Raw genomic sequence first — 11,388 nt, forward strand, 5'->3', positions numbered from 1 at the left:
AACCGAGGTTGTGATTTCTGGTCCCAGCTGGCCTTGCAGTCTCCACAAGACACCCTGAAAAAGCATAATCAATATGTGAGGGATTTTTATGCCAACATAGGACGGCATTATAAATTTATTCATAGGGATGCTCAATACATGTCGTATGGTGGTGGCATTAGCACAAGCTTGTAGATTTGCATTGCCGAAGTTTAGTGAATCAAGGCAAAATAAGCCAATGCATTAAACAAACACTTACATAGTATAGAGAGCCACAATAGCTCACAAATCCTGTATTATAACCCAGTATAAGATCATTCAAATTCAATAGAGGAATGTATTAGAGTTCATACATGTTTCTCACTTAGGTAATTTTAAGGACTAAAATCAGTTTTACAATCAATGTTTATTTTTAGGACAGTAATAAAGAACTTAAGACCACAGATTTTAAAAAAATACATTCTGAAAGTGCTGTATTTCCAACTTTTTTAAATCATGTATTTGGTCTAAACTATTAATCATGCATGTATTTTATAGGATTTAATGTGAGCTACATTTAAGCTTTTCCTCACAATCATACAATTAGACTCAATCAACACAGAAGAAATATGACTGCCTCCACTGCATACAAGTGCTTGGCAGCTGGGATCGATACATTGGAATTCAGCTGGGACTGTGTTCCTTGTGACCTTCTGTTAACTGGGGAAAAAGCCTTTCCAATTTTGGTGAACCCATCCGGGCAAGTTCTACTGGCTGCTTCTCAGTACGGAAAGGGACGGCTGGTTGTCCTTCCCCATGCAGAATACTTAAGCAGTCCCAAATTTAGCAATTTCATACAGAATTCATTGAATTGGCTGAAACCATCTCCAGATGCAATAATTGGTATCCATCCTACTTGCCGTGGCTTAGAAAATATCCTTCTCAGTATGAGCATGAAAGTACAGACTAGCAACAAGCTATCCACATCCTTTGGGGTATACTGCACGGATGCATTTGAAGGCAGTCAACCAAAGGAGCTAATTGAGTTTGTGAAGACAGGTGGTGGCCTATTTATTGGTGGCACAACAGAAATATGGACTGCTGTGAAAGGGATGGAGGATGTTCTGCAGAACTACCCTGGTAATAAGGTGACTGGGGTTGCTGGGATCTTCTTCACACCTAAACGAGGGACACCCGGCATCTATGCTTTGACAAAACAAATGCCAACAACCCCACTTGTCTCTCTGTGAGTATTTCTTATGTTAATAGTGTTTGCTAAGAGCATGTTTACAGTATAGAACTATATTACTTAATCATACGAATACATAAAGGAACTACTATAATTCAATTGAATGTGTCTTGGGGTTACATAGTAGATGAGGTTGAAAAAAGACATGCGTCCGTTAAGTTCAACCTATGCTAAATGTAGACGACAGATACTTTATCCTAAATCCCTACTTACAGTATATTGATCCAGAGGCAGGCAAACAAAAAACCCCAGTGACACATCATCCAATGATATCTCATAAGGGGAAAAAGAAATTCCTTACTGACTCCAAGAATTTGGTATATCCCTGTATACCTTTCCTTTCTAAAAATATGTCCAACCTATTTTTTAAGATATCTATTGTATCTGCCATCATATTCTCCATGGGTAATGAATTGCATATTGTAACTGCCCTTACTGTAAAGAACCCTTTCCTTTGTTGCTGGTGAAATCTCCTTTCCTCCAACATTCAGGGATGACCCATGTCCTTTGTACTGCCCTTGGGATGAATAGTTCTTTTGAAAGCTCCTGCTACTGTCCCCGAATATATTTGTATATAGTTATCATATCCCCTCTCAGATGCCTCTTTTCTAATGATAATAAATCTAAGTTCGCTAGCTTAACCTCAAAAATCAGATTATCCATCCCCTTTATTAATTTGGTGGCTCCTCTCTGCATTTTCTCTAGTTCCATTATGTCTTTTCTAAGGAGTGATGCCCAAAATTGTACTCCTTATTCAAGGTGGGATCTTACTAATGTTATCTAAAGGGGCATAATTATGTTTACTTCCCTTCCATCCATTGCCCGTTTAATGCAAGGTAAGATCTTGTTTGCCTTTGCAGCTACTGCATGACTTTGGGCACGATTGCTAAGCCTGCTGTCTACAAGCACTCCTAAATTCTCCTCCATCAAGGATTCCCCTAATGTATCCCCATTTCATTTGTACGTCGTCTGTTTATTCTTGTTTCCCAAATGCATAAACTTACTTGTGCTGCATCTGTATTAAACCTCATGTGCCATTTAGGTGCATTAAAGCTTACTATTGTTTAGTATACAATTACCACATTGCCTTTTGAGCAATAACACAAAGAAAAGAACTTAAAGTCCTCCTATGAATAAAAGGAAAAGGGAAACATTCCCACCTTTGTTTCAATACACACCCTAGTGTCACATTATACAGTATCACAACATATCAGACAATTGTTGGATTGTGCCACATTTGGATGTTGTCACTTATGAGTTTATGTAATATATAACTCTTAGGTCCGAAATAGTGGTAACCTTTAATGATTTTTTTTAAAGTTCTCCAGAAATATAGTCTCCTTTAGACCCACTTACCTTTCTGAGCAATGATGTTTCTTGACTTTGGAGAACTCAAATACTGTAGATATTAACAGGCCCCAAAATGTCATTTTATTTTTTTAGGTTTGAAATTGATTTTACCAGAGATTTGAAACTACTAGTGGGGGGTCTATCTGCATTTGACCTCAAAACAGATGACATGCCATGCCCACTTCTAGTACATGGATACAGAGCATTCTCTCTTTGCTATGATGGAAGGTACCAAACATGCCTAGCAGCTGCAAGGTATGGCCAGGGACGTATTGTAGTATTAACACAAGAGGAACAACTCAAGTCTTTACAGTTAAAACCTTTCATCATTAATGCACTGTCTTGGCTTGACACAGGGAATAATGGGAAAATTGGCATTGAGAGGGGAATGAATGCTTTCTATAACCTGATCATCCAGGAAAAATTTGATTGCGAGCTTTCAGACCTTGTCCCCACTCTCAGTGTTTACTGCTGCAGATCTTCAAACAAACATGATGTGGAGAAGACCCTAGAGTTTGTAGCAGAAGGAGGAGGTTTACTCATCACTGGCCAACCTTGGTTCTGGGCATTCCAAAATCCTGGCCGAGAGGCTTTAGCTGATTATCCAGGCAACCACATTCTCAATAAAGTTGGCATCAGCATGTTGGGGGTTTACCTAAAACCTGATACCTACAAAGCAGTAAATGCTGTCGATGCCTCCTTACAGTACCACTTCCGCAACGCCCTTTGGCAGTTGGAGCAACATCTCATTGACAAGAAAGATTTGGGGGTTCCTCTGGCTTCCTGGACATCAACAATACTTAAGGATATTGAAAGTGTCTTAAAAATTCCAGCTGAGGATTTTCCTACTCTATCTTCTATTCAAGAAACCCTCATCCATCTTCTAGAAACATGTGGAATCCCCAGACCTAGCAAAAATAATCGCATCAAAATTAACTCCAAGGAGTCTTTCTTAATAAAAATAGCCACATTACTTCATAATAAGTATGCCATGCAAAAGGAGTATGTACCTCGGACCTACAAACCATTCCCACAAAACACTACTTATCCTACACAAAACATAGAAATTGATGGAACCAATAATGGTGAGTTTTTTTTTATGCTTTGCTTGACATCTAAAAACATCTACAGTCTGGAGGGTGATGTGGGTTCCATAGGAATAATCTGCTCTTAACAGTCATCCTCTTGCAAGGTGTGATAGTAAATTAACATTAGAGGACTTAGTCAGTCACCTCTAATGCAGGGTAACATGGCATTTGAAAACATGACTAATTATACATGCACAATAACCGTACGATATTGAGCTAATTTAACTATTTTAGGTTTTGAATTAAAAAGCTAGAAAAAACTGTGAATTCTCAGCATAAATGTCTGATTTTGCAAATGTTGTTCTCAATTTAAAATAATGCAAAAGTCTGTGACATTGGCAAAATTTATCGAAAATGTGAAAAAAAATTGCAAACCACTTTTGGACATATTTGCACATCTCTAGTTCTAATTAATGTAAGTGAAAAACAATATTGAGCTCTGGTGTGTCTTGTTAGGATTGGAAATCCTCAGTTCTAAATATGTGTCCAGTATATTTTCCTTCATATGTAATACTTACAGGTTTGACCACATACTGTATAACACATTCTGCATGTAGGTTGTACAGCCTGGAGGAGCACAGGCCTTTACATTTCACCAGAAACATCTGCAGTCCTTACCTTTCCCTCAAGTTTTGTAGCAGCAGGTCTTCAGGTAAATTATAAGATAAAGTGTATGTGTGTGTATGCATCTATATATACAAAAAGCTAAGTATGTCTGCAACCATCAGAATGCCTCCTTAAGAAGAGGAGCAAGGAGTGGAGGAGACAGAGAGAAAGCAAGGAGGGGGAACAGCAAGGAGAGGAGGAGACAAAGGGAAAAACAGCAGAAGGAGAGGAGTCAGATAGAGAGAGAGTGGGCAAGGAGGAGAGGAGACAGAGAGGGATACAGCAAGGGGAGGAGGAGAGAGACAGAGATCAAGGAGAGGAGCAGACTGATGGATAATGAGGAGGAGGGTATTATGAACAGTGTGCACATGGAGAAGTGCAAAGATAGGGGAGGAGAGACCGCTAGAGGAGTAGGGGGAGGAAACTGAGAGACAGCAAAGAGAGGAGGAGACAGAGGAGATGAGTAGGGGAAGAGGGAGTGTAGTGTTCATAGACAGGATAAATATGCACCATAAAATAGGTATCAAAGGAAAATATTCTAATCAATAGGATTTTTTTCTTTCCATCCTGATACTGTTGGTTGTGACCCAGAATTGCAGTTTTCCTTGATGCATAGCCCCCACAAGTATGTAAATAAGTCATATGTAACAAATAAAAATAATTCCAGGTGCAGATTGGATGCCATTCTGATAACCTCGACCATGCTGAGTGGGTGCAACGCCCCCCCACAGTTATACAGACTTACAGCATCAATCAAGATAGGATCTCAATATCTAGCCTGTGGGGAGGGCTGCTTTATATCATTGTGCCATCAGGAACACAACTTGGCCATTGTCATATAAAAGTGGAAGGAGCTTTGCAGGCTCCTTTCTACCAACACGGTAAATAATCATGTGAATTATTGTGACATTTGTTTTGTTTATTAATGCGCTATTTGACTAATAGTCTTAATAGAAATCAGTGTAACTTCTTGATATCAACAGGATATCTGAGATCATTTGTGTAGATTTGTTTTTTCTGCTTCTGGGTTGAAGCCATATGTTTCCTTTTCAGCGAACAGGAAACAAGGATTTGTGTCACTAATAAGGAGGGTGGGGGGGGAGAGGAGGGGTGAGACAGGCAGATGGTGGGGGTGAGAGAGGGATATGGGGGGGTGAGAAAGGGAGATGGGGGTGAGAGGGAGATGGGAGGTTAGAGAGGGAGGGGGTAAGAGAGGCAGAAGGAGGGGGGTGAGAGAAAGCGGGAGGGGTGAGAGAGGGAGATGGAGGAGAGGGAGCAGGGGAGTGAGAAGGGAGATGGGGGTGGGAAGTGGGGGTGAGAGAGGGAGATTGGGGTGGGTGGGAGAGTGGTGGTGAGAAAGATTTGGGGATGGAAGAGGGGGGAGAAAGAGGGAGAGAAAGAGAGGGAGAGAAAGAGAGTTGGAGCAGGATCACTATAGATGAGTATGGACCATATTTACTAAGCAGTGATTGCATACAGTATGCAAGTTGCATTATGGCCTAGTACCACTTAGTAAATATGAGCCAGGTAAAGACTAAGGCCTGAGACACATAATATTTTAAAGTATATGCTATTGTACTATTGCAGGTGGTCAGTTATATTGAATGTCTTTGAGTCCAAGGAATGCATGTGCAGGTGTTTTATTTTCTTTGTACACAACCATCTGCAGAACTGAAGTTGAGATTTTCTTTTATCCATCCCTATAGGGAAAACCAGGCCTCTTGCTTGGATTGAGACAGTGCGTCATTTTCCAGCCCCCTGGGCTGAAATGGCAACAGAGAATATCATCTTTACATTACCATCTGACATGGTCAGAGATTTGCAGGACCCAGCAGCTGCGCTCTCATTCTGGGACTCTGTGATGGAATCTATTGCTGAGCTTTCTGACATTCCCATCCCTTTCTCAAGGCCAGAGAGGATTGTGGCAGATGTTCAAATATCAGGAGGTCTATTCATTCTGCATCTCTTCCACTATCATAATCTCTGATAGTTGCTCTCTCAAGCATCATAGCTAGTGTTTCTTTGTTTGCATACAAGGTTTTCTCTCTCTATGCTCCTCTATCAATTGAACAATTATCTCATAGTCTGATCCTTTGTCACCTCACCAGAACAGGTACAAATATCTCTCAATCTACTAATGTATCACCATATATAGCTAACCTAATCTATCTCTAAACTCAACATGATTATGTTACTGACACAAATAACGATAGTGAACCAAAGTGACTTGGAGCGGCGCTAAACAACAGTGATTGTGACACATGTGAGTAATAAAAATATAAAGTGAATTGTAAGGTGTACCGAAAAAAGCAATTCTCAACCTTCCAGGGAATATGTACAGATTCCCTTCAAGATAATGCAGGTCCAGAGTAGGAAGGGAGCGATGGTTTCAGGAACACCCCAGAATAAAGAATAAAAAATAAAAAATGATAGTGCAATAAAAAACCACAAAATTGGTGTGCATGAGTCTTGGCTCTGTATAAATGCCTACTTACAGCAGGTAAGTGTTAAACCAGCATAGATCAGGACTACAGGAAAGTGTTAATCAGGACAGCAGGTAAGTATTTGCCCAGCAGTAACAAGGACTCGAACAGATGATGGTACAGGAGAAATCCCCCTCAAGTCGGTGTTCATAGAAAACAAGGAGAGACCATAGTGTAGATCGAAGGTGTAAAAATGTATAAGTTAAAAACATATTGGAAATGTACTCACAATAAGTACATAGGACATGTACACATAGGATTTTACTTGAGGCAGTAGAGTGCCGGAACAGATGAAATGCTTGCTGCGTCACCTCCCAGTGACTCCCGTCGGATCGCGGTGGATGGCGTCTGACATCACATCCGGTAAGGGATTGACGACTTCCGATACGGTAACCAGGGAAGCGGGCAGCAGGGCAACACAGCACACTCGGCACCTTCAGTTCAGGAACAGCTGTACAGGCTTTGGAAGGCTCTATGGCTCTAAGCTCCTGAGGAAGCTGTCGTGAACACAGCGAAACGCGTAGAGCCTTCCAAAGCCTGTACAGCTGTTCCTGAACTGAAGGTGCAGAGTGTGCTGTGTTGCCCTGCTGCCCGCTTCCCTGGTTACCGTATCGGAAGTCGTCAATCCCTGTACCATCATCTTTTCGAGTCCTTGTTACTGCTGGGCAAATACTTACCTGCTGTCCTGATTAACACTTACCTGTAGTCCTGATCTATGCTGGTTTAGCACTTACCTGCTGTAAGTAGGCATTTATACAGAGCCTAGACTCATACACACCAATTTTGTGTTATTTTATTGCACCATCATTTTTATTCTTTATTCTGGGGTGTTCCTGAAACAATCGCTCCCTTCCTACTCTGGACCTGCAAATAACGATAGGACATTTGTCTCCTCATGTCTTCTGGTTCCAACTACAATTGGCTCTTTGTTAACTGAGGGCACACCACTGTGTCATGCTATAACAATATTATAGATCAGTAAAATAATGTAATCCCATGTTAATATAAACAGCATAACATTACATGACTTGGGACAGCCTATTCCTAAAGTCTCTTACAAACATAGGGTCATAGTCTATTGTTCATAACAGAATCCTTGTATAGGGTACCAAAGATAGACTATATATATAAGTTCTTCCAGTTGCAATAAATTTGTATATTCCCTTCTGTGTTAGGTTTCATGCATGCTGGATACCCCATCATGATCCACGTAGAATCAGCGAGACATCTATTTGACGTAGAACATATAAGAGCCCATGGCTTTTGGGGTCTGACCCATGAGCTGGGACATAACCAGCAGAAAAGCAGCTGGGAGATCTCACCACACACATTGGAAGCCACCTGTAATCTGTGGTCCATTTACATTCATGAGAAGGTACTTGAGAACTTTCCACGTGACAGAGCTCACCCACAGCTCCAGCCTCTCAGGCGCACAGAGAGGGTCCAGACATATTTGAAAAATGGCAGCAAGCTGGAAGATTGGAATACGTGGACCAGTTTGGAAACATACTTGCAGGTTAGACAAAAAAGTCAAGCTGATAACCCACTCTCTTTCCTTCTCTTTCTGACCTACATTTTGTGTTATTCTTTGACTTTTTCTGTTAGTCCCATATCACAACTTATCTTTTTGTGTCACTTAGGCTCTTATTCCATATGCCGGGGAGCAGATTTGCAGTGCTGCAGAAGAAACTGGTCCTATTTAAAATGATGGGACTAGAATTGTTTCCATCACTGGAAAGCAGCTTCACACCATATTGGAACATAATAGGCAGAGTAGCAACAACAACAAATCTTAGGAGACAACCATGATAACCATTTTACCTAAAAATGTATTCCCATTTTATATACTTAGTGCAAAAGTTAGGTTAGGACTAATTTAATATGTCACAAGCTAGGCATCTTTCCCTTGCTAGAGACGATTTAGACACGTTTAGTTTTAATGACACTAAGGGACAGGAAATCTTCATAGCATATAGAATAAGGACCTTTACCAGTGCTGTGCAGACAGGACATATATGCAGTAATATAGACTATTATATTGTGTAATGTGTGTATCTGCCTAAATAGATCACCTAGCCAATATATGCCCATTATTTGCATTAAAGCATATATTCGAAAACTTAAATTAACTTGAAATTGTTTATGCAATTACCAATTTACTGCTCAAAATAAAGGTATACGATAGTTTTACCTTGGCCAAATGTGCTTAAAATATTACATACAATATACAAGGGTCGTTAAACAATAATTTTCTCTGTGCACAGTTACAACAAATGTGAGATTGTCTTCGCAAAACTTTTCGTGGATTTCTCTTAAATTATGCAATTTTGAGATGTTTTTTTTGAAAAGTTCACATTAATTAGAATTTACCATTGTCACTACTTTTTGTCAGAATTTAGCAGAAAATGTCAGTATATAAATGGCCACCTCAGACGTGACCTCACACATTTAGGGTTAATGCCGGCAATTATTTTTCCTTGCTTTTTTGCTAACACACAGGATATATATATTATATAAATATATATATATATATATATATATATATATATATATATATATATATATATATATATATATACAGCTCAACCCCCTTATAACGCTATGCTTAGGGTCCAAAGAATCACATTGCGCTATAAGCGGATCACGTTAGAAATAATGTACAATGATATGCATTGTTCAATAAAGTATTTAAGACACCAATAATCGTGTTGTAAAGTATTCATAACTACGAAAATTGGGAGCCACACTTGCATCGCGTTGTAAGCGGATTCGCGTTGTAACGGATTGCATTATAAAGGGGTCGAGCTGTATATATATATATATATCTATATATATATATATCTATATATATATATTTATATATATATATAGATATATATATATATAACACATTGAATGATGATAGCCATTTATCTCTTGAATAAAACACGTTTTTTTTTCTGATTTAGTTGCAGGAGGGCTTTGGATGGGAACCTTTCATACAACTTTTCTCTGACTACCAGAAAATTTCCGGCATAAAAAGTGAAAATGCGTATAAGATGAACTTGTGGGCAGAAAAGTTTTCCCAGCAAGTGAAGAGAAACTTGGCTCCGTTCTTTAAGAAGTGGGGTTGGCCAATTGAAGAATCGATTGCCCAAAAATTGATAGATTTTCCTGAGTGGGAAGACAATCCCCTGAAAACATACATTAGTACACAGTCCTAAGGGCAGTCCGTCCTTACTACAGATGGGACTTGGGATATTGGTTTTGCTATCACAATATATTGCAAAAAAGCATGGGATTCATTACCATCGAACATATCAAGGCCAAAAATACACAGTTTAGACCAAATGGTCCAACAGTAATCTGCTTTCCACACGGGCAGCACTAGAACTCTGTCAAAAGGATAGAAAAGGGAAACGATCCAAACAGCACTCACTGATACCACGACATTTATATTAACAGATTTTAAATTATGAAGCCACAGATGTAACCAGCCTTACCGTTCGCGTGGCTGATGCGCGGTCGAGCTGGCTGTAATGACGGCGCTGTGGGGGGTCTATTCTTTTCAATGGGACCTCCCACAGAGTTAATCCTTCAAGGCCTCATTTGGGACAGTCACTGGACCACGTACGCTCATGGCCACGCAAACGGTAAGTCTGGCTACATCTGTCATTTTAAAGTGGAAGTCGTTACATTGCTAAGTGCTATCACTTTCATGAAGCTCTAATACAGGATAGCAAGTGAAAAAGCACTTTTCAAACTTTCACAATATATTACAAGTTACGGTATCATGGTGCAAGTCAGTGAGACCTTTTATGCTTATTTTTGATGTTGAATATTAAACAGGTATAAACGAACATCATAGGTATGGGTCTAAAAAATCTAACCATCCCTGTAGCCAAGAGCATATTGTCATAATAAGATGTGAGAAAGACACAAGTTTGCATCATGAGAGTTCTGGTGGTTTCAATAATATTCACGGGAAGGGGAAATATAGTAGGTTGGGAACTTCGTTTGTGAGTTTCCTAAGAGTAGGGTAGAACCATAAAAGTAGCATAAAAATTGTAAAATGAAATGAAATCCTACAATTTCCTACAGACAATTGGTTTCCAGACGTTTTGTGAACTCTGTCCAGTTCACAACTTTGTATTCTTCCATCAACAAACATGTAAAGTTCTTCTTTGTAATCTGTTTCTTGCCAGTAGAATTTAATGCATATTATATTCAAATGCAACTTTATCAAAATAAGGGGTATAGAGTAATTAGCTTTAGCGAATGCTAAAGTAACTGTCCAATCACTCGTGCAGTATCCAATGTTGTAATAGGCCAATTAAGATGAATTTGTTAATGGGGTTCATACTAATACCCTTCGTGATCTGTATTAATTTTATGAAGAATTAAAACAGTATGCTCTATTTCTGTAAAAGTAATAAATACTAATAATACTACTAATCATAGCATGATATTTGTGTTGGTTTATTCTTTCTTGCAGCTTTTGTATAACTGAGAAGTCCAAATGGTAATAGGTTTCGGTAGTCATTGAAACCCATAATAGTCAATGAGACAGTTATTCAGAATGTATTACAGTAGGGGATTTAAAAGGTAAGGACCTTCAAAATAAAGAGTGTTTTCACTCATGTTACTATTATTTAACTGAAACAATATTTAGAAG

At 39.2% G+C, this 11,388-nt stretch overlaps 1 protein-coding gene across 1 annotated transcript; it reads left to right on the forward strand.

Moving 5' to 3' along the window:
• The first annotated feature begins 522 nt into the window (after window positions 1-522).
• On the forward strand, window positions 523-11,082 carry LOC142500932 (TRPM8 channel-associated factor homolog). Its single transcript, XM_075610204.1, has 7 exons — window positions 523-1,204; window positions 2,651-3,642; window positions 4,203-4,297; window positions 4,919-5,132; window positions 5,958-6,197; window positions 7,910-8,250; window positions 9,683-11,082. The coding sequence occupies exons 1-7, from the start codon at window positions 588-590 to the stop codon at window positions 9,935-9,937; spliced, it is 2,754 nt and encodes a 917-aa protein (XP_075466319.1). The 5' UTR covers window positions 523-587; the 3' UTR covers window positions 9,938-11,082.
• Window positions 11,083-11,388: the final 306 nt, after the last annotated feature.

Source organism: Ascaphus truei, chromosome 8 (genome assembly GCF_040206685.1).
Source record: "Ascaphus truei isolate aAscTru1 chromosome 8, aAscTru1.hap1, whole genome shotgun sequence".
NCBI classification, from domain to species: domain Eukaryota; kingdom Metazoa; phylum Chordata; class Amphibia; order Anura; family Ascaphidae; genus Ascaphus; species Ascaphus truei.

What these genes read in the sequence shown, in the direction of transcription:
- LOC142500932 (XM_075610204.1), top strand. Translation starts at nt 588, where the DNA reads ATGACTGCCTCCACTGCATACAAGTGCTTGGCAGCTGGGATCGATACA. An exon ending in TTGTAGCAGCAGGTCTTCAG is followed by an intron (nt 4,298 to 4,918) that starts GTAAATTATAAG and finishes AAATAATTCCAG; the next exon opens with GTGCAGATTGGATGCCATTC. An exon ending in GTTTGGAAACATACTTGCAG is followed by an intron (nt 8,251 to 9,682) that starts GTTAGACAAAAA and finishes TTTCTGATTTAG; the next exon opens with TTGCAGGAGGGCTTTGGATG.